Source organism: Poecile atricapillus, chromosome 15, assembly GCF_030490865.1.
Source record: "Poecile atricapillus isolate bPoeAtr1 chromosome 15, bPoeAtr1.hap1, whole genome shotgun sequence".
NCBI classification, from domain to species: Eukaryota; Metazoa; Chordata; class Aves; order Passeriformes; family Paridae; genus Poecile; species Poecile atricapillus.
This window is the reverse complement of record NC_081263.1, coordinates 7,526,651-7,553,614: the sequence shown is the minus strand read 5'-3', so window position 1 is coordinate 7,553,614 and position 26,964 is coordinate 7,526,651. Positions and strand designations below refer to the sequence as shown.

The 26,964-nt window shown below is 60.5% G+C and overlaps 3 protein-coding genes across 5 annotated transcripts; all 3 read right to left on the bottom strand.

The window, feature by feature from the left end:
• Positions 1-2,011: 2,011 nt before the first annotated feature.
• On the bottom strand, positions 2,012-2,920 carry ID1 (inhibitor of DNA binding 1). The gene is made up of 2 exons (XM_058851048.1): positions 2,538-2,920; positions 2,012-2,336 (listed from the first exon to the last, which is right to left on the bottom strand). The coding sequence occupies exons 1-2, from the start codon at positions 2,856-2,858 to the stop codon at positions 2,295-2,297; spliced, it is 363 nt and encodes a 120-aa protein (XP_058707031.1). The 5' UTR covers positions 2,859-2,920; the 3' UTR covers positions 2,012-2,294.
• Positions 2,921-7,982: 5,062 nt separating this feature from the next.
• On the bottom strand, positions 7,983-21,077 carry HM13 (histocompatibility minor 13). Of its 3 annotated transcripts, XM_058851041.1 has the most exons (14): positions 20,836-21,077; positions 19,481-19,579; positions 18,185-18,267; positions 16,991-17,079; positions 16,136-16,221; positions 15,900-16,025; positions 13,958-14,015; positions 13,343-13,426; positions 12,970-13,006; positions 11,886-11,988; positions 11,054-11,139; positions 9,230-9,357; positions 8,897-9,086; positions 7,983-8,265 (listed from the first exon to the last, which is right to left on the bottom strand). In XM_058851041.1, the coding sequence occupies exons 1-14, from the start codon at positions 21,013-21,015 to the stop codon at positions 8,184-8,186; spliced, it is 1,431 nt and encodes a 476-aa protein (XP_058707024.1). In that variant the 5' UTR covers positions 21,016-21,077; the 3' UTR covers positions 7,983-8,183. The 3 variants fall into 3 exon arrangements, with proteins under 3 accessions (XP_058707024.1, XP_058707025.1, XP_058707027.1); XM_058851042.1 differs by lacking the exon at positions 9,230-9,357; XM_058851044.1 differs by lacking the exons at positions 8,897-9,086; positions 9,230-9,357 and having other exon boundaries at positions 20,836-21,076.
• A 1,348-nt stretch (positions 21,078-22,425) lies between these two features.
• REM1 (RRAD and GEM like GTPase 1) lies at positions 22,426-26,575 on the bottom strand. The gene is made up of 4 exons (XM_058851046.1): positions 26,041-26,575; positions 25,806-25,888; positions 24,585-24,789; positions 22,426-24,400 (listed from the first exon to the last, which is right to left on the bottom strand). Exons 1-4 carry the CDS (start codon positions 26,513-26,515, stop codon positions 24,123-24,125), a joined length of 1,041 nt encoding a protein of 346 aa, XP_058707029.1. The 5' UTR covers positions 26,516-26,575; the 3' UTR covers positions 22,426-24,122.
• Positions 26,576-26,964: the final 389 nt, after the last annotated feature.

The following is a 26,964-nucleotide window of genomic DNA, read 5'->3' as shown; positions in this document are numbered from 1 at the left end:
GGGAGTGTACGTGGCAGTGAACAGCAGGGACCAGCTCTGACGCCAGTGTCCATCCCGGGTCCTGGTCAGACCACAACGTCACCCATTTCCCCCGTCCCTAATCCCTTCCGGGATGAATCAGGTCCCACGAAAACACCGAGGGACCGGTTGGGGCGCAGGTGCCCGCGGGCTGGGCGCTCCCTGGGGCTCTCCGGTGCATCCTGGTGCTGCCGCATCCGGCATCCCGACACGTGCAGGCGGCTCAGCCCTGCCCCAAGCCTGGGCTGGTTCCATCAGCCCCTTGCCAGCTCTCCTGTGCCGGGTACCCGGTGGTGCCCACCCCACATAAGGAGGGGATAATGGCCAGGGCTGCAGGCTGGGCTCGGTCGCGGGGCACACAGGGCTTGGGCAGGGGTCAGGGAGGGACATGGGGACACACATGGACACACAGGGAGCCCCTCTCCCCACCGCTCCAGCGGGAGCGTCCACATCACGCGGCAATGAACAGGTAAGGACGACACCCGGGAAGACGGCACGGGAAGAGCCCCAGCTCCTCCCGCACCGCCCCCGGCCCGAGCAGAGCCCCCAGTCCCGGTTCTCCCTGTCCTGAGACCTTTCGGGCTACTCCAGGAGGCCGGCGGGGCCGTGCAGTGCGAGCGGGCACCGGGAGAGGGACCCACCGCCCCGTGCTCCGGGACTGGGAGGAAGGCGGGCGGTGAAGGAGACACCAGCGGGGACGATAAAGAGGAGCTGGGGGTGATGGAGGGGACCCATCCAATGATGGACAAGTTCAGCCACAGAGAACCAGAGCCCCCGGCCCCGCTACGTGTCCCCTGCTGCTTTGTCACTGCCAGGACAGGGGTGGACAGGCGAGGCAGTGTCCCCATGACCCCAGGGCACCTGTCCCCTCGAAGACAGGGGATCTGCTGGGCTGGGAAAGCACGAGTGGGCACGGACACACAGGCAGCTGTGACCGTGCCTGAGAACACACAATCACACACAAAGGGGGTGCAGAGCCTCACACATACACACCCCTGTGCCCAGGACTGGCCAACCCTTCCAGCCCCAAATCCCTCGGCTGCAGGACCCTGGGGCGGGGGGGTGGGGGCGCCTGAAAGGTCCCACTAGAGCAACAAGAGCCTCTCCAGGCACCCCAATTGTCCCCTGGCAGGCCCGTATGAAGGTCTGAATAGATCTGGAACAGGAGCCTGGGACGTCCTTGGGGTATTTGTGAGTCACAGGGAAGCTCAGGTCAGGGCAGCTGCCCGGGGCACCCCCAGCCCTCGGGGTTGCACAACCCCTGATGCAATTTCCTTGTCCCAAGAGGTTCTGTCCCCACAGGCAGGGGGGTGCACCAGGAAGAGCAGGAACCACAGGGGCGGGGCCACAGAGAGAAGCACCACAGGACTCGTAACTGCTCTCCCCTGTAAAGGGATTAATCCCTGCACCATCACCATGTAACCCCTCAGTCCTGACAGAGCAATAATTGTGGGAGCCTCAGGAAGGCTTCTGGGTGCAGGTGGCCCAGCTGGGAGGGGGAGTGAAGGGAATTCCAGGCTTTGAACACACCACTGTCCAGGGAGATGGGGAAACCACACTCCCATCTGGGCACAGAACCCCAAAACCCCTCTGTGTCATCACCCCGTCAAGGTGCCTGATCAGGGGAAGATGCATCCCACTGCTGCAGCATTATCCCACCACAGAAGACAGGGTGCAAACAACCTTTCCTCCTCTGTCTGACCCTCAACACCCCATGTCTGATCCCAGGGAGTTAAAGAGGGAGTGAAACCCCACGGGAAACACTGGGAGAGGCTCTTTAGGGGTAATGCCGGGACATGGGGAATTGGGACCAGCCTGTGAGAAACCCCTTCCCAAGCACTACCACAGAGACCCTGTATCCCCCAGCACACCCACCCAGCACCACAGTGCTCAGCACAAGTTGCCCACCGTTTGATGGGGCACATATCCCCGGGGCTAAACACACCCAAAACCCAGGGAAGGGGGTGTGAGGGGCAGGAAGAAAACGCACGTGTGGTCATCAGGGCTTGTTTAATAACAAAACTCCAGCTATTGTAGAACAATATTCTCCAGCATCATTGTAATATACAATACGGGGAATGCTCTCAGCAATCTGAGAAGGAAGGATCCGGCCCACAGCACCCCCTGCCCAGACTGCGGGGGGACCCCCAGGGCAGCCCCGCCGGGGAGCCAGGGATGCAGGTGAGCCGCGGTGCTCAGGGACGGGGTCCCGGGGACGATGTCCGTGGTGGGACCGGGATCCCGGGGATGATGTCCGTGGTGGTTCCAGAGCAGTCTCAGCGGCAGAGGATCCGATCGGCAGCGGGAATGCACGGAGCCTGCGGGAAAGGGACACGAAGCGGTCGGTTAATACTTGCCAGGAGTGTGCCGGAGGACAGCGATGGAAAGGAGACAGGAGGAAGGGACATCCCCGGGAAGGAGAGGGCGCGGTGCAGATCAGGGGAAGGAGATTCCAAGGAACGCCGGTGCTGCCCGTCAGGAGCGCAGGTCTGAGCCGGTGCCGTGGGGTCCGCACTCACCTCGGGGGAGTCCCCAGCGGCGGCGGGGCGCGGGGGGCCGCACTGCAGCTCCAGCTGCAGGTCCCATATGTAGTCGATAACGTGCTGCAGCAGCTCCACCTTGGAGACCCGCCGGTGCCGCGGCAGGGTCGGCACCAGCGCCCGTAGCCGCGAGTAGCACCCCTTCATATCGTACAGCAGCGCGGCGGCCGCCTGCTCCGCCGCCACCGGGGACACCCCTGGGCCCGGCCCACAGCGGGCGGCCTCCCCGGGCCGCACCGCCTTCAGCGGACCACCGGCACCCGCGGGAAGCGGCGAAGAAGCGACGGCGGCAACCTTCATGGCGAGGGGCTGCGAGCGCCGCGGGCAGAACGGGGACGCTGCGGGCGGACAAGGAGCCCGCGCCCCGCCGCGCAATTTATAGAGCGCCGCCGCCGGGTGGGCGGGACCTCGGGGACTCTTCGGCCAATAGGAGTGCACAATGACGGACACAGCCCCGCCCACTCCATTCATGCGCCCCGGAGGGCAGCGTCTTAAAGGGGCAATGGCGGGGAGAGAGCCGTGACAGGCTTGGGCTGCACTGCAGGGACACCGGCGGTGTGGAGCGCCCACCCTGCCCCGCAATTAAAGCGGGTGCTTGCCCCGCGGGCTCTCGGTGTCGGGCTCCCTGCAGCCCCGCTCGGCCCTTGCCCCCTCCCGGTCCCCGGTGCCGCTCCGGGCGCTCGGGCCCCCCCGCACTGCCCGCGGCCCCCCCGCTCCGCGGCGGCTCAGACCGTGAGACGCCAGGGTCGTGACGTCACCCATTCATAAAACCCCGCGCGCTGTCAGCGCGGCGCCTGGCGGGCGGTGCCCATGGCGACGGGGGCGGGGCGGGGGACACACACCTGCAGCCCCTACGGGGGGCACCGGGACCCCCACGGAGACATCGCGACCCCCACGGGGACACCGGCATCCTCACGTGGATACGGAGGCACTGGGACCTTACAAGAGGCACAGGGACCCCTGGGGACATCTGCACCCTCATGGGGGCACGGGGGCACCGGGGCTCCACGGTGGCACAGGCACACTGGCATCGTCACAGGGTGCTCTGCGCCCCCCGCCCCAAGTTCGGAGTTCCCCGTTCCGCCCCTCTCCCGGGGCTCAAATCTCCGCAGAGCTGCTCGGGGGTGGCTGCCTGGGCGGCAATCGCCACGTTCGGGTCCACCCGAGGGACGGGCAGAGGGGTCGAGCGCTGGGTGCGTGGGGCGGCGCGGGGAGTGGGCTGCGAGCACGGTCCTGCCGCGGGGGAAACCGGGAGGTCCCGCCACTGTGCGAGGCAGCCGGTCCTTGCCCCGAAGGGTTTCTGGTCCGGGCTGTAATTAGCGTTACTGCTAATTACCCCGCACCTGCGGGGAGGGCAGGCAGCGCCCAGGGAGGGCCTCCGAGCGAGACCCCGGCACACCCTGAGCAGCACGAAATGGTGTGGGAAGGGAGGGAGGCAGACAATGCTGCAGCCTCAGACACTCCCGGGTGTGTGTACACACACAGACACGCAGGGTGGGAGTGCGTGTGCGCACACAAGGGCATGGACACACACATGCTTGCACACACAGATGTGTGCGGGACATCCCCAGATATGTGCACAGGATTGACGTGCGTACACGGACCTGTGGAGACCAAACACAGCCACAAGTACACGCACACGCGGATGGAAGCACACACAGGTACACAAACACACGTGTGCACACACACACACACGCTCATGCACACATACACCCTGCCTTGCACACCAACACGTGTACCCAAGTGCCAGCACAGCTCTCCCAGCCCTTTATGGGTTTGTTGGGCTGTGGAGGGCCAGACCCTGCTGCACGTCCCCAGGCATTCAGGGAGCTGAAAGTCTCCCCCTCTTCTTCCTCTTCTGGGGAGGGCAGCAATCCTGGAGAGCATGCATGAACTCCAACCCTGCCAGCCTGGCTGGGGGGAGCTGGATCCCCCTGTCCCTCCCTCCGTCCCTCCTCCCTGTGTCCCCCAGCCTGGTGCGGTGGCGGTTCCCAGGGTGGGCACGGCGCTGGGGTCGCCCCCTCCATTCAGGGCTCGGCGGAGGGCCCGGTGCTGCCCGGTTCCCACCGCGGCTCTCAAAGCTGCTAATTAGCCCCCATCTGGCGGCAGTGGCCGGGCCGCGGCGGGAGGCCGGGGACATTGTGCACAGGAATGTCTTTCAGGGCCGCCGGCCGGCCGCCGCCACCGCCAGCTGCGCCGCCAACAATGCCAGGACGAGCCGGACCCCGCGCCCCTGCCACCGGCCACCCCAAGCGGCGTGGGGCTGTGGACGGATTTCGTGCCCGCGGTGGCTGTCACGGCACACACGTGGCACAGCCGCCTTGGCACAGCCGCTCCGGTTGCCCCAGCCCGTGAGATGCCCTCGAGAACAGGACACCCTCACCCCATCCCTCTGCATGTTGGGGTGCTGGGGATGAGGCGCTGGGCTCGGGGCTGCCAGTGTGGCACCGGGACACTGCCTTGGCCACAGCTGGCCGCGGGGTCCCGGCCTGGCACGGCGTGCCGGCCGGCGCAGCAGTGTTGTCCGGCAGAACACAGAGCTTCATTTCCATCTCAATTCTGGGAACGGGGCGCTCGGCGCGGTAACAGCAGCCTCGGCCATATGGTGCTGGCGGGGCTCAGCCCGGCCGGGGGGGCAGCCGGGGGGCGGCTGCTTTGCGCTGAGCAGGGGTTGCCCGGCAGCCGAGCACATCAAAGCCCCCAGCCGCCCCCGCCCCGCCGGGACCACACAGGGCACGGCCGCGCCAGGCCGCCGAGGGGCCGCGGGACTGCCTGTGCTGCTGTGATGGGGGAAACGGGGTACAACCGGCACCCCAGAACCGGCAGCAGCCAGCCCCGCACTCCGGCACGCAGGCCTGGAAGGCAGCACGGACACCGCAGGTCAGGCTGGGCCCCCACCAGTGACCAGGACCCCAAACTTGGGTTGCTCCTGCCGTGACTGGGATTGGGCTCCATCCAGATCCCCTCTCCCGGTGCCATCCGCAGGTCACCCCTGAGGCTACGCAGAGCCTCCACCCCCCCATGTCCGCATGACAGTGCTGAGCCAGGGTTGCAGATGTGCCGGGGCCGCCGGCACAGCTGGAGCGGGGCCGAGGCCTGAGAAAGCCCCTGCGCATTCCCCTCCCGCCTTCTCCCTTCCCGTTCCCAGCTTCCATCCGCTGCAGCCCAGACCAGCTGGAGCCAGGCAGCCCTTCCTGGGATTTATTCCAGCTTCCTGCCCCTCCTCGCCGGCCGGCCGGGGCTGGGGCTGCCTTGGGCTGCTTCCTCTCCCTCCTCGCAGCCGCCGGCCAGGCGCCACTGCCAGTACCCATCATCACACAGGACCCCAGCTCTCACCACCAGCACCCACTATCACAGCAAAGCATCCCCCACCCTGAGTAGCAGAGCATGAGGTACAACCGCAGCACCCATCACCGCCCAGCTGCACCCCTGCTCTGGTGGGGAGGCTCCACAGGGCTCTAGAGAAAAGCAGCCCTGGTATATCACCCCTAATCATAGGCACCAGCACTCCCCAAACATGAAAACATGAAACCACCCTCCCCTTGCGTGGCATTTGCACCCCAGCTCAGCCTATCCCACCCCACTGCAATTCGTGGTGGGAGCTTGGCACAAGGGGCATGGGCTCCTCTGGCCAACAGGCATCTACCCCACTGCTGTGGGTGCCATGGGTGAGTGGGTGGGTGAGGATCATCCCAAACCCTACATCTGCTGGCAGCAGAAGAGGCAGCTTTGGCCCCTGCCCTAGCTGTGTGCAGTTAAGTGGACGAAGGTTTCCTGCTGGAGTCCGCACATCCATGTTTCCGCAGCCCCCACCGAGCCGGAGGGACCCTGTGGAGAGGGGAAAGTGGCCCAGCAGCGCTCCAGACACAGTGGAGCCGTGTGGCCTCGGCCCTGCCGGGACCGGAGGTGCCACAGGCCCAGGTGCAGCAGGAGAGTGAACCGGGGAGCGCTGAAGTGCCGGCTCCACTGGCGGCTCCTTGCAGGGCCCAGCACACTTCCTTCCTCCTGGCCGGCCCCGGCTTATCAGCCAGGCAGGGTGAGGGGTGACCCTGCTCTCCCCTCCCCAGGCCTTCCGCTCCCTGCAGCCCTGGGAAAGCTCCTGGCCATGCTTCCACCACACCTAAGGCAGGCAGGAGCTGCTCGGAGCTCTGCAGGGCAGCAGGGAGGCAGGAGGGTGATGCTGGCACAGGGGGTTACCCTGTGCACCCCTCCAGCCTGCTCCTGTGCTCTTGGGGCCTCTGGAGGCTGCATGGATGCAGCTGCTACCACCCAAAGCCAGGGAGGATGCAGAGTTTCCCAGGATGCTCCCAGGTGCCAACCTCCACCAAGGAACACACCAGGCTGGGGAGTGGGGTCCTGACTCAGGGTAGGGTCCTGCACCCCACGGCAGAGCCAAAGTCCTTTTCCACAGAACAGTGGAGGTTGGTGAAATCACATCTGGAGTCTAGACTCAGTGACTCGGTGGGCTGGGCCTGGCGGCCGCGCTGTACCCAGACCCTGCTGCACACTGTTTGCTTAGCTGGAGGTATTTAATTGGAATTAAAGTGGCCCCTCTTGTTTTTGCGGACAGGGCTGTTGGAAAAGGAGCTGTAAGTCATAGAAAACATCTGTAGGAGCCTGCAAAGGGTCATTAGATGGCAGAACGCGAGGCGCCACTTTTAGTGCTCGCAGCCGGCGCAGGGAATAATGGTTCAATACGGCTTTTGTGGAGGAGCTGCCAAGCCAGCAAACACTTTCTATTTATTCTGGCAGTGGGCATGGCCGAAGGGATGCAGGATCCTCCACAGGGCCCCCAGGAGGGGTAGGGAGGACACTGCCAGTGCTGCAGGACACAGGGCAGCTGGTCCCAATGGAAACTAAGGGGGATGTTGGAGCTGGCCCTGCCTGTAGCCCCTCCAGCCCCTATGCCTGCACCAGCATCCTCTGCCCATCCCAGCCCCAAGGGGTGCAGGATGGTGCCTGGCTGCCTGCAAGGAAAGGGGACAATCCATGCTGTCTTCACCATGCTCCAGAGCTGTGTTTGGGGTCACCCACCCCTACCCCTCCCATTCCTGCTCCCCCAGGCCATGGGGTGTTAGCCTCAGCTTGCTGAGCACCCCAGCAGCTGAGGCAGAGCAGTCCCCACCCTGTGAGGCTCCTGCATCCCACTCCCTGTGCACCCACCCTTCTCTGGGGCTACATCCCGGCTTGAACCCACACAGGGCTCAGTGACTCCGGCCCTAAATCTGGGTATTGCAGAGCAGGGGCCAGGCTGGGGGAAGGCCCAGTGCCAGAGAAGTGGGAGGGGGAAGGGGACAGTCACTTGGTCACTTGGAAACAGCCAGACAATGGCCACCAGCCCCACTGGGAGAAGGCGGGTGAGCTGGATGCCAATCCCGGTGCCGGCTGGGCGGCTGAGCAGGGACATGGCCACACCAGCACTCCTTCCTTCAATATGGTTTAATATGAGAGAAAGCAAATGCACAATACAAAATTTAAAAACCGGCATACATCGATACCCCACCTGGGTGGCTGCTCCGACACACACAACACGATGCTCTTGCACAATTGTTTCGTCGTCTGTCACTTGCAGAGGGTCTTGAAGGGCCCCAGCCCAGCAGCTCTGGGCATGGCCCACGGGCAAGGTCACTTCTCCTTCTTGGAGGCTTCTGTTGGCTCTTCTTTGGAAGCCCCTGGCGCCTCCTTGGGGGTTGAGCTCTCCTCATAGCTGGGGACAAGAGGGACATGAGTGGGGCCAGCTTCTCTCTGGGGACAGAGTCCTGTGGGGAGAGCCCAGCCTGTGGCCTTGGGCTCTACCCTGCTGTTGTTGAGGACAAGGTGGGCTCCAGCCATCAGTCCCCAGAACAGGAAGCCCCATGGGGCAGAGCCCAGGCAGGGAGATGAGGGATGCATTCCCCCTGGACATCTCCAAGGATAAGGTGGTCCCAGCCATGGGCCAGCTCTGTGCCTGGGGATCTGTCCTTGTTCCCAGGGGCACTATTGGATATCCTGGATAGCACGTGCTTTCCTTGGCTGAGCACTGGTGCCGGTGGGGCCGGTTAACGGGAACTGCAGCAAGACCAACAGCAGTGTTCCCTCCCAGGGTCTCAGTCCTCTGGCTGCAAACCCCCTCCAGTAATGGCCCCAGGGCTCTGGCTAAGGAAACTGGAATGCTGCTCCATGCAGAAATGACAGGGTCTGGGATGTCAAACCTTCTTGCCCTTCCCAGTCTCCTCTCTAAGAATGGGAGAGAAGCCGGCTCACAGCAGCACAGCAACAGCTCCAGCCTCTGTCCACAGAGTGAGGAGAGCTGGGAATAGGGAAAGCTTGGGCCAGGGAGAGCCAGGACCTGCCCCTACCTGGCCAGAGAGACAGACAAGGGGCCCCAGCGGCAGTGGCTACATGGCACTAGGGCTCTGCTGCCGGCGTCGGCGGGGACAGGACAGTTTCTGCTGCATGGAATCAGCCAGGCTGGCCGGCGAGCCAGACACCGTGGGGAAGTGGGTAAGTCTTGGTGTGTGAGGCAAGATTTCAGCAGAGGATTCATAGCTGCAGGAGAGAGAGGAAGCAGGAAGGGAAAGACAAGGACAGAAAGGGGTGGGGGGGGAGAGAGAGAAAAAGCAGAAGACTTTTGGAGTGAAAGCACCGAGAATGCACCGCCCTGTGCAGGAAGCCTGGCACCCCCCCTTCACCTGCTCGCACAAGCTGGCCTCTCCTTGCCTGCAGACTCCAGGACAGGGCTGCAGCATGGAATAGTGAGCACTGAAACTCGGGCATGAGGCAGCTCCCACTGGCATGAGCAGAGCCAGACAGCCAGAACCTAGGGAGAGCAAGCCTGGGCAGTGGGGAGGTAGCAGTAGTGGAGCAGCCCAGGAGCTGGGCAGGTGACAGAGAGAGGCAGCAGACCCTGTCCTGCCACTCAAGGACAGCAGCCCACAGCAGATGTTGGGGGCAGGACAGGTTCCCACTGCTGAGGGAGGCAGAGTGCAGCTTCCTGCCTAGCTTAGGGAAGTTTGGAAAGGCTGAGAGCCATGGAGCTGATCCCAGTGTCACCCACCTCTGCTCCACCATCAGTGGTGGCCCTTTCCCTGAGCCTGCAGCACAGATCTGCTCACTCCCACCCTGCCTGCAGACCCTCACTGCTGTGAGCCACCATGTGCAGGCAAAGACCACAGGAATTGCCAGCTTCAGGGAGGATCAGGGCGCACCAAAGCAGCACAGCAGAGCTACACCTGGTGGGATTCCTGCGGTGGGAGCCACTGCCCTCCAGGCATCGGTCCCTCTGAATTCCACTTCCTCTGTCTGCAACTGGAGCCACTTCAAGGGAGGTCTGGCCCCCAGGGGCTGTCAGGTTTGCAACCCTCCAGCATCCTGCCCTTGCCCTGGCAACACTTTGCTGCTGGAGCAGCTTCTGCTACTGCTCTGGGAGGGCACTAGCCCCTGGCTGCCAGGCTCCCTGTACTCCTTGCTGCCCAGTGGGCCCAGCCTCACAGCTCATCTCTCCCCAGTTTCCTGGCAGGAGGTGTTGCTGCTGTCAGCTGGTGAGTCACGGCACTGGGGAAAGCGGCTGCAGGATCCCAGGTGCACAGGAAGGACGATCCCAGGACACTCAGTGCCTGCAGCAGCAATTGTCAGAAGCAAACATCAAAGGAGGGGCAGGTGCGGCAGGGCTGGGGACAGCCCAGCTGAGAGCCTCTGGGAACATGCATACCTGCATCTCCCAGGGGAAGGGAGGGAGGAGGGAGGACAGCTGGCTTCCCGTTTCTCCCAGTTTCCCTCTGAGCGGGCTGGGAGCTCAGGAATGCTCCCTAGGCTGGGGCACTGGGGAGGCTGGAGGGTACACAGCCCTGCTTTAGGATCCCTTTCTGCAGGGTTGATCCCCTCCTCTGTATCAACCATCACTACTGTACTGAGCCACCACCAAGTCTCGAGCATGATGGAGAAACAGCTCTCAGGCAGAAGGCCAGAGCTGCCCACTGACAGCCCAGACAGGCTCTGAGAACAGCTGAGTACAACAGCCCAGCCCCCTTCCTCTCTACTCACAGTCTGGGGCAGGGACACTGCTGCAAACCAGGAGACTTTGCCCAGGTGGGGAGGTTGGGATGGGCTCGAATCAGCCTTGGCTGCTCTCACAGCCGGCTCTGGCTCCACTTTTCCCCACCCACAGGCCCTGGGACACGATGACCAAGTATCTCCACACCAGGTGTGCAGTCCCACCCTCCCCTGCTTGCCAGCGCATGGGAAGCGTCTGTCACTGGGGCATAAAGCAATACCAGGTGCTGCCTGCTGGTACCACAGCACAGCTCCCACCCAGCTCCTGGGAGGCGGCTGGAGCCAGGCCCGGCATGTACAAACACAGACCCGCTCCCTCCACCCACGCACGTGCCGGCGCACACCCAGAGCATGCCCAGATGAACCCGTCCCTCCAGCTGTGCCCAGGCGTGGGAACATCTGCACGCTTCATGTGCTCCAGCACAGCCGCCGGCAAAACAGCTCCATCGCCAGCTGAGGCTCACCTGAACATTTCGGTTACTTCTCCCTTTGCCAAGGCCACGAGCAGAGGGAATCCAATGCAGGCAGGGACCAGGTACAGCAGCGCAGGCTGTGGGGAAGAAAAACAACTGTTAAACTGAACCACAAATCACCCCAAGGGAAAAGTGCAAGGAGAGCTCATGGCCTTGTCCCCTCTGCATCCATGGTATCTGTCATATGGCTACACATGCAGTTAACAACCCAAAAAGCAGCTTCAAGAGGTAAGTTAGAGCTGCAGCATGAAGCTAAATTGGATATTAGGAGGAAATTCTTTCCTGTGAGAGTGGTGAGATTCTGGCACAAGCTGCCCAGAGGAGCTGTGGATGTTCAGTCCCTAGAAGTGCTCAAGGCCAGGTTGGAACAGGGCATGGAGCAGACTGGTCTAGTGGTTGCCCATGGCAAGGATTGGAAATAAGATTGTCTCTGAGGTCCCTTCCCAAACTATTCTGGGATTCTGTGAAAATCCTCGCTGTGAGGTCCCAGTGGGCCGTGAACACACCAAGAGCCCCAGTGCAGACCACAGTGTATGGGCTCCCAGAGCCCCTGAGCAGGGGGTGTTCAGGGCAACTTGGCAGCAAACAGGGCCCCTGGCTGAGGGGACGTTGTTGGAAACAAGGAGCCTTGCCCCAAGCAGACCTCTGCTCCAGCTGAGCACAGGAGCTTTGGGCAGGGAAAGGTACAGGCAGGCACTGGAAAATCAAAGCCAAGAGAAGGAATAAATCTACTTTTTTCCTGGCAGGATGCAGGAACTTCATGGCCAAGCTGGCCTGACCCACTTGGATGTGCATCCACAGGAGGCAACAGGGTGGAGCTCACCTGAGCATGCTTGAAGATGTGCATGATGAATATGGTGAGGCCCAGCCCAAAGATGTAGGCCACAAAGCTGGTGTAGAAATACGTGTGCGTGTTCTTCTTCAGGCTGTAGGGAAAGGGAAGAGCTCAATGACTCTGGTCTGGAATGCCAGTGGCCAAAATGGAATTGGCCAGGTACTCTTAGCCATCTCTCACCACAATGGAGTGTGGGGAGCAATGCTCTGTCTGTGCAGCCCCTGGTGTTGTGGGAGCAGTGTGGGACTGAAGGAAGGTGGGGGGCTGGAGAAAGGAAGAAGGCAAGTGATCCTGCTGCTGGATGGCAACTGGGAAGGGAGGAATTGGAGCTGGGATCCAGGGAGAAGGTCCCATTGTCTTGGTGGAGATAAGCGTGTCCCTGGCTCTCAGCAGTTGCTATTTTATCACAGGGCAGGCTGCAGGAACTGGGATTCCCAGCAGGTGCAGGCAGGATGTGGGTGGTAACACCTGGAAGAGCTGGCACAGACCAGAGGGTCTGTGCAAGAGCAGTGGGAGTGGGGCCACACCACCGCAGTCACAGAGCACCCTGTCCCCTGGAGCCTTTCAGTGTGGGGCAACTGCTGCAGCCCAGCTGTAGGTGCAGCTTCCCTACGTGGGAAGGAGCTGCTTCCTCCAACGTCAGTGGCAACCTGGAGGGAGCCAGCACTGCCAGGCACCAATTTGCATCCACACGAGCACTTTCCAGGTGCCAGTACCACCAGCTCTTTCCCACGCTGTCACTGCTTCCTCTCACTGCCCACCAGTTCCAGGGAGCTGGTGAGGCTCTGTGGGGCTGCTGTGTGCTGCTGCCCTGATCCCCATCCCTATGCTGCCTGCCATACCTATGCTTGAACTCAACCACTCACCCCTAGTGCTCAGGACATACCCACAGAGCCAGCCCCCTCTTCCAAGAGCTTTTCCTTACACCTCCTGGTGTGTTCCCACACCCAGCTCCAGAACAGAGCACATGACTGCGCCCCTGGCTCCCCCTTCCCTATTTTCCTCTACAAAAGCAGCTCAAATATGCTGCAAGATCCAACCTGCCAGAGACCCTTCCCTGCCGCCTGCTCACCTGATATCAAACCGCAGCAGCAAGGCAATGAAGATCCCTGCAGGGAGAAGGAAACAATGAGGGGCTGGAAGTGGCAGAGTAGGGACAAAGAGGGGCCAGAGGAGCAGGGAAGGGACAGCGAGGGACTGGAGGGGCAGGGCAGGCTGAGGGAGGCAGGGCAGGAGCCGCAGTGTGTCAGTGCCGTGCCCGGGGTGACAGTGCCCTCTCGTGGCACGCGGCACCGGGACAGCACCCGGACCTGCCGGGAGACTCCCGACCCACCGGGGGACCCTCGCAGGGCTGTGCTGGCCAAGGGCAGAGCCCAGCAGCTGCTCAGCTCCCCGCAGCTCCCTCAAAGGAGACCCCAGTCCCGTCCTTCCTCTTCTGTCCTCACCCGGAATGACAATGTCTCCCAGTCCCAGCATGGCGAAGTTGTCGGCGTCCAGCCCCTTCTCCAGCAGGTCCTGAGGGAAAACCACTGCAAGGAGCAGTGAGGCACAGTGAGGAGTGTTCCCACTGAGCAGACCCCAGCCCCACTGGGCCTGGCAAACAGGGACCAAAGCAGGACCTGTCCCTGCCCTCAGCCCCACTCCTTCCCTTTAGCTTTCCTTGTTCTTTCTGGGAAATTCTAGGACAAGAAACCAAGAGGTCCCAGAACCCAAACTACTGCATGCTCCACAGCAGCACCAGTTCACCCCTCCTGCTCTTTAGGGGCTCTCTGGCTTTGGTTTTTTTTTTGTGGAGTTTATTTGGTATGGACTGTTTTTACAAGCAGGTGAAATTGCACTCTCCAAAGGTGCAGAGTGACCCAGACAGACCAGTGCTCTACAAAAACATTCCTTTTCCAGAGACCTGCCTTGGCTTGAGGCTGGCAAATGACAGGGAGGAGAGGTCACTAGCAGGAAATGTTCCTGCACACATCCCAGCCTGAGCCATCTCCAGAGGTGAAGGGTGCTTGGGCAGGGCTTGCAGCAAAACAGACCCCAGCACACAGGGAAGATCTACTCACGTTTTATTGGGGCCTCAAACGATTTGGCAACTGTCACCATCACGTTGGTGCCAAAGACCTAGAACAGAGGAGCCCAAGGTGACCAGAGCTGCACAGGAACACACACACATTCTCAGCTACAGCCTCACCCCAGGGCCAGGAGTGAGTGGCCTCAGTGCCAGGAAATAGCCAAAATGTGAGCACAGGAGCCCTGTAAAGCAAGCCCACTGTCTGGGGGTAGAGGCATACGATGGCTCTGGGGGAGGTGGCTACTTCATGGCTGTCCTCTTAGAGCAGCATGGGGACAGCACTCAGATGGCAGAGCTGCTGCCCACCACCCAGCTCTGCACCCCAGTTCAGCTTTAATCAGTCAGCTCCATGTAAAGTCCAACTGGAGGGCAGAGGCTTCCAGCACAGTGTCCCAGCCTGGGACCTTCCAGCAGGTACAGGGGCATGTGTCAGATCAGCTGCAGTTTGCTCTGAGGTCATTTACTTGCATGGCCCTATCAGCTGTAAATACTGGCAGCATTTGGGGGTGGACTGTAAACACTGAGGACAGCCACCCTGATCTCTGCACCTTTTCATCTCCAAGCCTCCAGTCCAGCAGGCACAAAAAACAGGCTCTGGTCAGCACTGGATGAGCAAGATCACGGAGCCTTGGATTAAAGGGAAATCTTAATGCATCAGATTAACTCCCATAAGGTGCAGCAAGTTCTGAGAATGGCCATGGAGTGACAGGACTCGACACTGGGATCAGGGAAAAACATCACAAACCCCATCAAGACCATGTGGGGGCAACAGCATCAACCCATTGAGATCTCCTTTCTCCTTGAAACCCTCCTGGGATCTGACTGTGACTGAATCCATGCCAAGGTCCAAGTGACCAGCTCCTGCAGAGGGGCACAGTACGAGGGCCTCCAAGGCTGCCCTTCCCTAAGTCTCCAGCAATACTCTGATCCATGGGGAAGCTGAGGTGGGAGACAGCCAGCAAGTGGAGAGCAGAGGGGTGCACTCACTGTCCCCAAAGCACTGGGAAGACACTTGCACACTAAGCAGGGCCTGGGGCACCAGGTGTGCTAAGGCAGAAGGCTGAGTCCTCTCCAGCTGAGAGCTGTGGAGGAAGTGGCCCACAGGCAAAAAAACCACAGAGCCCAGACTGTTAACGAGCCTGGGAAACAGGGGCACCACTGGCCAAGTACAAAACAACCCACAGTAGCCAGGCATAAATATGGAAGGATCACACAGGCAGCTGCAGAGCTGCTGGACAGACCTCAGTGTCTTTGGCTCTCAGACATTTGGAAATACGGTGATTCAGAAGGTGGAGGCAGCAGGAAGGACTGAGGAATACGGACGTTACAAGGAGAAACATTCTCCCATGCATGGAGAAGAGCGCATGACTGCATTCCTGCTTTCCCCCCACACCTTTCCTCTACAAAAGCAGCTCAAATACACTGCAAGAAATAAGGAAAACCTCAAAATTAAATAGTCAGGGTGCAGCACTGGCTGAGGAAAAGAGACTGGAGGCATTCCAGGGTCTGCTCCTCTGTGCAAGAGAACAGAAGGACACTAACAAAACCAGCAGATGACAGAGCCAAGGCACAGCTCATACAAGCAGGCTCAGTGTGCCCCAGAGCAGCCTCCAGCCCACCCAACAGCTGCCAGACCTTGGGAAGACCATAGTGGGAAATACAGGACCGGATATGACACACACAGAGTACACCACCATAGCCCTGATGAGGTCCCTGCCAGCTCTGGGCTCTCTGAGTGAGAGAATGAAAGAAAACACACTTGATGAGCCACATTCTGCCACTGTGGATTCTGTCATCAACCCTGCCACACCCCTCTGGGCTGAGAAAGTGAAAATTCTGTTTTCAAGTGTGCGTCCAGCCAGCATGGTGCCTCCAGAAAGGCAGAATGCCAGGCACGTGCTTCCACCAATGGCCTGCAAAATGCTCCTGCTTACCCAGAACACATCGTAGATGAAGAGGCCCCCAAGCAAGATGCAGCCAGTGCTGACGTTGTTCAGGTGCAGCAGCTCCACCCCATTGAGGGAGAATGCCAGCCCAAAGAGATTGTTGGCAATCCAGTGCTGAGAAGGACAGAAAAGGAGATCTAGGTGCTGCTGTACACAGAACCCCACCTCGCATGGAAATTAGTCCATGTCCAACCCAGCCCAGTCCCTAGCTGTGCCTCACTTACCTTTCTCAGCAGGTACCAGACCCCCACAACACTGCTCAAGGCCAAGCACACGAGATCCTTGGTGTCAAACTCGTAATTCACTATTTCTGCAAGAAAACAGAGAAGTCAGATTTGGGGCAGGCCAGGCAGCTCCCCTTCTCGCGCAGGGCTGATGAGTGATTCCACAGCTGGGGAGCCCAGAGCTCAGTGCTTACATCCCAAACAAGGGGATTGTAGCCGTGGTACACACGTGCAAACTGCCTGGGAATGAGCAGTGAGCCCTGGAAAGCTCAGACCTTCTCCTTCAGCCAGACTCTGCACATGGACAGCATCCACAGTCCTGCTGTCAATAAGGAAATTGGATTCAGGCACTGCCTAAGGCAGGGAGAGACAAACCTTCTCCCTCTTCCTGTGCCAGTTAACTCCTGGTGGTATCACCAGAAATACTCCTTACCAGTAAAGCTACTACAAACAAGGCAGGATACTTATCAAAGCATCTTCTGCCAGTGCAAAGATCTGGCCCAGATAAGGCAGCACAAACTAGTCAGAGCCATGCCTTCCAAGGGGCTTAAATAAAGGCTGTGCATTTATCAACAGCCATAGCTCCATCCCCACAGCACTCTGGGAGGTGTGTCTGGGGTCTCCTGGCCAGCCAGAGGCAGCACAGAGGCAGAGTGCCAGCCCAGCTCTGCAGGGAAACATGGGGCTCACACTGGCTATGGAAGCTCAGCAGGGAGCAAGAGGCGAGTCTTTGAGAAGGCTGTTTCAATGGGCTGAGAGTCTTAAGACCAAAAAGGAAAAAAAAAAATGAAAAAAAAAGAACAGTAAAGGCAGAAAACATTCAGGCTCCCCTGAAAGACCGGCGAGCCAACGTACCCTCCTTGCTCTCCCCGGAGCCCTGGGTGAAGAGGAGCTGGTACTGTTTGTTGGGGAAATTTGCAGGGAAGAATCTGTTCATCATGGGGCTGAAACGAGAGGTGTAGAGAAGGGCAGTTCGACAGAAACCCTGCAAGATGTGCTGCCCAGCACCTCTGCATTTGAGGAGGACCCACACTCCCTCCCAAGCTGGGGAAACACCATCTGCTCCATCAGGGACTGGCAGGAGCCACAGCAACTCATCCTGCACCGAGATCTGATCTGACTATACGTGATATTCCCCAAATACTCCAGGGCAAGAAAACAGAGTATCACCCACAAGAAAGGAGGGCTCACCCCAGACCCCAACAAATGCCCTGTGCCCCCCAGCAACCCTCTGGGTGCCCAGCATAGTCAGTGTGCAGCACTGGATGGGTACCCAGCACTGCAGAGCCAGGAGCAGAGCAAAGGCCTTGCCCAGCACCGGTCTAGGGAAAGCATCTGGTCCCCAGCGCCCCAGAGCTCATGAAACAGGAAACCAGTTCAACTTTTTCAGTTACTGAAACAGCCTGAGCTTTCAACACTCTCGTGCCACACATCACCACAAAAGGCCAGGGACATCACTATGAGTTCCAGCTGCCTGTGTCACCCTTCCCAGTAAGGGTGCTGAAGAGCTCTTCCCTCTGCAGGGCAGCAAGGGCTGTGCCAAGAGGAGTTTAAGCGGGATATCAGGAAAAGGCTCTTCACCCAAAGGGTGGCTGGGCACTGTTACAGACTCCCCAGGGAAGTGGTCATGGCCTCAAGCCTGCCAGATTTCAAGAACCGTTTGGAAAACACTCTCAGGAACACAGTGGGATTTTTGGAGTAGTCCTGTGGAGGTTTAGAAGTTGGACTTGATCCTTCTGGGTCCATTTCAACTCAGAATAATCTGTCATTCTGAGCCAGAGAAGCTCCTTAGGGTGAGTTGGCCTTGTCGCATGATGGTGTCCACTGACACCTCCACAAGCTCTCCCCATGATGCTGTAGGGGGTGCTGGCCTCCCAGTACCCCCAGGGCTTTGGTTCCCACCACCAAGGGACAACATTGTAAGAGGCTGGGCAAATACCCTAAAGACCTGGCTCTGCTGCAGGGCAGTGATACCCTAAAACTTTCCCATTAAAATGAACTGAAGCCTTGGGCAGCCCTGCCCCAGTCACAGCCATCCTTGTGCTGTACCTGATAGTGTGGGACAGGGCCAGGATCCCCAGCACAAAGAAATACATGGAAAGCAGAAGATTGATGTACTCTTGAGAGAATATCTGCAAGACAAAACCACAGAGGGGTTAGTTACCACAGCATCCTCCCCATCCTCATGCTCCTGTTGGCAGCTGCTGTGTCAGTGCTCCAGGGAGATGAGAAGAATAGCTATAATAACCCAAATTCCTGCATGCTGAGAGAGAATATGTTGGAAATAGCCATGTGCTCAAAGAACAAGCACAATGAGCCCCTGAGCTGTCGCGCATCTGTGAGCTGCTCAGGTCAAAAAATAACTCTAGTGCTGCAGAAAGGAGGCCAGAGCTTCCCCTGCAGAGCAGGGAGAGGAGGCACTGATCCCAGGGGCTGCCCAGGCCCAGGGGAAGAGCAGCATCCCCTGCCCTAATTAAACAGGGTGTTATTAAAACTCCTGCCCTCCAAGTCACATGCTCCCTTACTGAGTCACGCCCCTACATATCAGTGGGACCCTCTGTGCTCTCCTGGAAGGGGGATGCTGGAATTGGAGAGCACATGGCACACAACCATTGGCAGAGAAAGGACTGCCCTGTACCATTCCCAACTCTGCACCTTAACCCTCACCTCCTGGCCAGCCAGGAGCACCCTGGCACCTTGCAGGTATCCCAAAACAGCATAGATGGAAGTTTCCATGCCCACAGGACCACTCTGTGCAGCAGCTCCCCAGAGCCCTCTGGGATCTCAACCTTGTGCCAGACCTGCATGGGCAGCCCAAGGTGCTTGAGGCCAAGATATCTTCTCCACCACCAAAAGCACATGCTGCTGAGAGTTCTCATCCATTACTCAGGTCATCTGATTCTGCTTGTGGGCTCTGAACATCTAAAAGACTTCACCTGATCACACAGAGGCTCCCCCAGGCCTGCAGCTGAAGTGGCTCCAGGACCACAGCACAGAGCACAACACAGAGCCAGCAGCATTTGCCCCTCAAAGTCCCTGGCACCCTCTGGCTCCACCTGTGCCCTGTAAAGTTGGCCCATGGGGGCAGGAAGAGCTCAGGGCTGTTTGCTCCTCGGCAGCTCTCCAGAAACAACCTGTGCACAAACAGGCTCTGATTTCCCCCAAGCTGTGACAATTCAGGCAAGAACTGACGTCCTCCTGCATGGTGACACCGAAGAGCTCGATCTGTGCAGCCTTACACACCTTCTGTCCCAACACTAAGGGCCAAAAACAGAGTCACCCCGTTATGGGAGCTCCTGCCAGGCAGGAGGATGTCCTGCCCCAGCTCCAGTGCCACTCACTTACTTTAAAGAAGAGGTAGAGCCCCAGGAGGGTGCAACTGGCAACAATAGGAAAGCGAGCAGCGTCTCGGCTGGTAATGGTCTCTGGCATCTCCGAAGAGTTCTGGGGAGAGAAGGATAGAACAGGAATGGATCAGCCCCTGCTCTGGCTTCACACTTGAGCAGGGGGTGAACATGCAGGGCTCCACAGTGGTTTCGAGAGGGACAAAACACCCACTGGCCCCTACTGTATCTGGAGGTGAGGCTGTGTCAGAGGCAGAGCCAGAGCTGGAAAACACAAGCCTTGCCCTTGTCCTTCCCAGGGCAGCCACAATTTACTGCTTTTCTCCTCCTGGAGAAGGAAAAAATCCTGTGCTGGCACTGTTCCTTTCTCCCCTGCCCAGAGGGGAGCTGGGCTCCCTCAACGCTCACGCCCAGCCAGTCCCATCTGTGCCACCATCTGTGATCACCCTGTGCACAACGCGTCTCTCCAGCCACCTTCTCATCCCTCACCTTGCTCTTGGGACATTTCTTGTGCTTAAAAGCCCCAGATTTACAAACTCCTTCCAAGACATCTTTGCATCAGTTCAACCAGCCCCTTTCAAGCCATTTCCCATGGGAGACCTTCAGCTTTCAGAGGAGGCAGAGGGCTGCCTGCTTTCTGCTTGTTCCCTGCCGGCCCCAGGCCCAGCTAGAGATCTAATCTCACTCAGGCAAACACCTGCAGCCAGCACAGATCGAGGGCACCTCAAAAGCCCTTGTGCAGCTTATCCCAGGCACAGCAGTTGTCATGCTGTGCCCAGCAGCACAGAGGTGCCCAAATTCCTGTCACTCCCTGCAGAACGAAAGAGGAGAACCCCCCGCCCTGAATCACGGCTGGGCTTTGCTCACAGCCCCCCAAGATCAGCTGAAGCCCCTAATATGAGACTTAAGGGCACACAAGGGGATTTTAAAAATAGTAATAGATCAGGCTGCGTAAAACAGTCCTTCCTCCTGAGCTACAGCAGCTCAACTGTTGGGATTTAAAACCCTGCTATGAAATGCAGAGAACAGCGGGAGGAGTACCGGGACAGAACAGGGTGTGCAGGCAGGAGAGAAGCCCCAGTGCCGCGGGGCACAGCCACACACGAGTCCCCCCAACACAGCTCCTCTCGAGGAGGGACAAGGGACGGTTGTGTTTTGCAGCACTTGAATTTATCGGGCCGGTGAGGACGTGGCTGGAGAAGCCCCGGGGGAAGCCAGCTCTCTCCCCGGGGTCCCTTGCGCCTCCAGGGCCAGGGACATGCAGCTGCCGGTCCGCCCGTGGAACGGAGCGCCCGGGGGGGACCCTTGGGGAGGGGCGAGGCCTATAGGCCCGGCAGCCCCGAGCCGCGGGGGTACCTTGCTCTTGGCGCAGCTGACGGAGCGCAGCGCCCCGAAGAAGATGGGCAGCAGCGCCATGAGGACGAGGCTGCCGTAGGCCAGCGCCATGCCCTCGGGGGTGGCGGGCGGGCGGCTGGGGGTCCCGGCCCCGGGCGCGGCCCCGGCGGCGCTGCCGTTGTGCGCCGCGGGCTCCTCCATGGCGGCTGCTCCCACCGCGGTCCGCACCGACACGTCCCCTTACCGACCGGAAGTGCGTCACGCGTAGCGGCGCTGAAGCCGGCCCCGCCCCGGCGGCCCCGGTGCCAGGAGAAGGGCAGAGCCCGGCGCCGCCGCCCCCGGGCCGGCCCTCCCTGCCCGAGTTCCGCTGTGTGAGGGGCGGGGGAAGCCCGGGGAGGGCCCTGCGGGCAGGGGTCCCGGTTTCCTGCAGGCCCCCGGGGACGGGGAGGTGGCAGCTCCAGGTGTCACCGACTGGAGCGAGTTGGGTCGGGGGCTCCTGGGCTGCCCTGGGATTTCCTGCCCTTCACCGTTTCCCAAGGATCTTCACCCCTGTTCTTGGGGATCCCCCTGACTGCTCCCAGCCCACCCGTGGTCGCAGCAAACAGCTCCTCTGTAAAATGCCTTATAAATGGCAGCAAATTCTCCCCACGCTCTGCTCCCAAATTCCCCTGGACTGGGACCAGGCCTCTGCTGGAAAATTGGCCGAAATGTGTGTTTTCCTCGCAAATACTCCAAGCCACTGGCAGCTGGGCTGTGCCACCAAGCCTTCTCCTCTTCCTCCTCGCTGAGGAGCAAAAATCGGTGAAGCACGGTGAAATGGTGCTGCCCCCAGTTTAGATCTGAGCCACGGGCAGGACATGAGAGCACAGCAGGGATTATAACACAGGTCTTTAATTTTTTTTTTTTTAAAGTCTTTTAAATTTTATATTTTAAATATAAAGAATCTATTTCAGGAGCGGGGTGATTCATAGCTCCGTGTTTCAGGCGGAGGGCAGATGGGAAGGCCTCCTGGGAACCCCTCTCTGCGGGGTTGGCCTCCTGCCCGGGATGCTGCCCTCTCCCTGCGGCTGCTGTTCCCAGAGCGGAGAAGGATGGGCAGCAGAAGGCAGTGAGCCCACACAGCCCCCTGCATCCCACCCTGCTGCCTGCCACGGCCCAGCCTGGCACAGCACAGCTCCTGACCCCTCTGCTGTGCAGAGCGAGATGGAGGAATCAGGGGCTGCTGTCCCAGGGTGGCCACATGCCAGCAAGGAGCCAGCAGGGTCCCGGAGCAGGGTGGGGGGCACCGGGGCTGGTGGCACCAGGGAGCCCATGGGACGGGGGGAGACCGTACTGGGGCTGGTGGCCACGCGGGGATGGATGGCATTGGGACCGATGGCCACCCAGGGACAGACAGCACTGGAGCCAGTGGCTGCCCAAAGGCAGATGGCACTGGGATAGCCCCGAGAGCACTCGCTGGAGCAGTTGGTACCACCAGGAGTGGGCCCAGATGGGGGCCACAGGCAGTTCCTGGCCCCTTGCCAGCAACTTCTCCTTCCACCCTCCCTCCTCCTTCCACCCCCTCTCTTTCCCAGCGCCTCACCGTGGCCCCCCTTGGCCTCTCCTCCCACTCCTCCCATCCTCCAGCACGGCCGCATTTTTCTGGGTTTGAGCTCATTCTTTCCACTCCCCTCTCTGCTGCCTGCCAACTTTCCATCCCATGGCCCCCCTCCCCCGTCTCCTGCCACAGGGAAACACCAGCTGCAGCTGCAGGAGGGACCAGCAGCAGCAAGGAGCCCCTGTCCCTCGGGTGCAGCCCCCACCCCCGGCGTGCCTGATGCTGTGTGAACCACAGCATCGCCTCCAGCAGCACCAGGAATCGGCCAGCCGGGAGCGCCAGGGAAGAGCAGTAGGAGCAGAGCAGCAGCGAGGATGGAGCAGCAATGCCATGGGCACTAAGGAGCATGGAAAAAAATCCGAACATCCACCTCCCCAGTTCTGAGGACAAAACTAGGGATTTTCACCTCTGGAGAGTCTAGTTTCCCATAGGGAGAAGGTGTTGCCCCATCCCAGTGTCCCATCTGTGCCAGTCACAGCCAGTGGCTCCCCACAGTCTGACCACAAGTGAGCGGAAACTCCCGACCTGCGTAGGAGGGCACTGCTGATCCTCCCTGGCATCGGGCCTGAGATGCTGAGCAGGTTCCCCCATGGAATCCCAGCTGCTGGATGGCAGCACAGCCTAAAAACAACAGGCAAGGCCCACACAGCTCCAGCATGGCTTCCCCGGGTGCCCAGGGTCACTCCCTGCTTGCTGCAGCCAAGCACGTCCCTTCCTGGCTGTGCCATTCCGCTCGGCTCCTGCTCCCTGCCCCTTCCAGGGGCACCAGGAGCCACCAAGCACCCGGCACCCTGCCCAGGCTGCAGCTCCCACGGTGCTCAGGGACTTTAAACCTGCAGCTCAGCAAAGCTCAACCTTTCCCAGAGGCTTTTCCATAGCTGGGAAATGCAGGGGGCTTCACAGGGGACGATGCTGGACCACTGGGTAAGGAACTGGGACCTCCTCCAAGGGTAGCTGAAGGAAGCCCTGGACAGAGGCTGTCCTTGCCCCAGGATACTCCAGCTAATGAAGGAGCCAGCCAAGGCCTGGCTAGAGCAGGAAGCAGATCCTCAGCCCTGGCCATAGGCAAGGAACAGATCTTCAATCTGACCGTGTGGATCTGGGATGTGGCTCCCTGGGGCAGGGACCCAGCAGAGAACAGCACCTCCCTGATGGATTTATTCTGCAGATCAAGGGTTTCCCCATCACATCAGTACAGAGAGAGCACAGAAACACTGGTGCCAGTGAGACATGGCACAAAGCCCTGGCACTGCACAGTCAGGGTGCCAGGTGATGCCGCTGGTGCTCCCCTACCCCCTCTTCCCAAGCTCCAGGCTGTCCAAGGTGGACAATGCCATGGTGCCCTTGCCAGTCCCTGCTGCTCTGCAAAGGACAGCATTGCGAGCAGGACCTGCCACACTCCTGGTAGCTTCCAGCCCTGCTCTGGGGCACAGCTACCTCTCACCTCCAGCTCTGCAGGAGCAGCTGTGATCCAAAATCTCACCACTCCAAGGGCAGGTACCCATCCCATCCTCCACTCCACATACCTGGTCCCATTTATCTCCTCTTCTGGAGGAGAGTGGCCAGATCCAGAGCACCCTTGCATCCCTCAGCAGTGAAAACAGATCCTCAGCATCACTCCAGCCCTGTCTGAGCTCTCCACAGAGCCACTGGTCACACTGCAGAGAGCAGAGTCCCAGCTGGCGTGTGTGGAGGGACAGGACCGTGGCTCTCAGAGCACAGACAGGTCATGGCAGGACTTGGAACGGACTTTGAGGGCCACTTTGCTGCTGTTCCTGGCCACCAGCCTATCGAGGAAGTGTCGGGCTCTGCTGGTGAGGCTCTCCTTGTGCTTCTGACCAGTCGTGGGGTGCAGGTGGGACTTTTTGCCTCCTAGGCGCAGGCGGATCTGCCGCACCACCCCCTCGAAGAGCTCAGCCACGTTGTGCTGCAGAGCCGCTGACGTCTCAATGAACTTGCAGTCGAAGACAGCGGCGCAGGCCTGGCCCTCTGCAAGGGAAGGACAGGGAGGGGACACGGCCCTGCTGTCACCCCAAATGCTGTGGGACGGGCACTGTCACATGCACAACAGCAGCTGCACATCCAGGGACAAGGAGACAGATGTGGGGGAAGCAACTGGGCATGGAGCCCCCGCAGGGGTCTCCACCAGCCAGAACCTTCACTCCCTACTCACCTTCCTCGGACACCTCTCGGCACCGCACCAGGTCAGTTTTGTTCCCCACCAGGATGATGGGGATGTCCTCAGCCTGGCGCGCGCGGCGCAGTTGGATGCGCAGCTCTGAGGCGCTCTCGAAGCTGTCCCGGTCAGTGACAGAGTAAACGATGATGTAGGCGTTCCCTACCTGCAGGCAGTGGCTACGGCGCTGGCTCTCCTCACCCTGTCACCACATGGGGAATAAGATGTCACCAATCTGTGGCCATGACCACTTCCAGGGGACAGGAGAGCACCGTGGCACTGATGGAACCTGTCAGCGCACCCCACCAGACCCCACAATGTGGAGGACAGATGTGTTACCCTAATAATTAAATGCAGATTAAAAACTCTTGATTTTGAGGGGAATATTTGAGAGTTTTCCTCTATCAACAAACTGGGACTATGGGCTCAGCTTGGTGTGGGGAGGTGAGGCTGAATCCCCTGGGAATGCTGTGGGACAGTGTGGTGGGTGCTACACCCTGCATGATCCAGGCACTGCTGGGTGGTGTGGGAATAAGCTGTAGTGGGAGAAAAGGAGGCATTGTTGGGGTGTTATGGTGCTGGGGCATCTTTGGGCAGTGCAGGTAAGTGCCAAACACAGCCCCAGTGAATGTGGGTGCTGCACCCCTGTCCACAGCTTGGGCACTGACTCCATCCCCACTCCTGGGGACTCGCTGTGTGGTGGCACCTGCAGGAATGCAGGGCCCTGGCATGAAGGGAAGGAGGGAGGCATTTGGAGGGAGGCAGTGACAGCAGCACTGGTATTTCTGCACAGGAGATACCTCATCTTCTGGGCATGAGGAATGTCCTATGCCAGGCTCTTGGGGGCACCATTCTGTCCAGTAAAGTGTTCTGGCTGGCCATACCAACTTGTGGATTTACCCAGTTGGATCCTTCAGCCCCACTCCCAAACCATTTCTACGCATTTTGAAGTGGGTTATCATACAAGAACCCACACCAGTGAGGACACAGCAGGCAGCCTCCCATGCTCGGGGAGGGTGGGCACAGAGCTGGGTAGAGATGTGACCCAGCCTGTCTTGCCCAGTGTGTATCCTGTGCTTCACGCTGGTGAGCCCCACACATAGACAGGGTGGCTGCAAATTGCCCTTCAAAGCGCTCAGAGGCCCCAAGACAGCATTTGTACCCATACAATGTCCCCTGGGCACACCCAGCTGACTCAAACACCCAGCCCCACCGTACCCGCTGCTCTGGCTCCCAGGTGTCCAGCACCAGCAGCGTGGTCTCCTCGCCATCCACGGTCAGCCTGCGCTCGTACGCGGCCCCTGCGGGACACCACGAGAGCTCGGTCAGTGCCGCATTCCCTGACAGCACCGTCCCGGGCTCCTCTCCGCCTCACACATGGCTTTGTCCCAGCATGGGGCCACAGGATGCCCCGCAGGTGACTCTGCAGCAGATCCCCCCACCAGACACCCACCTCCGTGCTGGTCCAACAGGTCCCTCTCCTGGACGCCGGCGAAGAGGTTGACCAGGCTGGTCTTCCCCACGCCGGGGTCACCCAGCAGCACCACTCGGTACCGGGGCTCCCTGAGCCTTGGGGAGCCCGAGGAGTCGGGGGACCAGCTGCCGCGGGGGGCCCTGCAGCCCGGCTCGGAGGCGGTGTGGCCGAGCTGGGGGTGATAGGGCTCACCCCGCGGAGCGGCCCGAGAGCCACCCGGCCGCGGGAGCGGGGTGCTGGCCCTCCGCCGCAGCGGGCTCCTGCTCCCGGGCTGCGTGTTCGGGGTCATCACCAGCACCGAGGGCAGGGGGGCCGCAGGGTGGGCGGCGGAGTGGGTGTCGCTCCGAGGGGCACCCGCACCCGGCAGCCCCCGACCGCGCCGCTGCGGCTCCTGGAGCCGCTCCCGCTCCGAGCCGATGGCAACTCGGGCACAACTTTCCCGGGACACCCGCATCGCCGTCCGCCCCGGGCTTTAAGCCCCGGGAGGTGGAGCCCCTCGCCGCTGCGATCCTCCCCCGCCGGACACACCCCCGCCCGCACTGGCCTCGGCCCGGCCCAGCCGCCCTGTCCCGGTCCCCGAGGTCCCTGAGGTCCCCTCGGGGCTTGCGGTGCCGGAAAACGGCGAATTCCCCCGGGACCCGTAGCTCGGTCACGGGGAGCAGCGGTTACGTGGGGATGCTGCGGGATGCGCTGCCGCGGGCTGGGGCTCCACCGCGCTCCGGTCCTGTGTGGAGCAGCATCACCCCGGTTCCCGGCCATGCTCTCGCCACCCCAGGCTCGGTTCCGCCAAGGAAGGAGCGAACCGAGCCCGGTCCGGTCCTGCCCTTCCCACGGGAGGATGTGCTTTTTCAGGACCTGGAAGCCCGGAGCCCGGCTGTGCAGCTCTGTCTCCAAGAAGCAGTG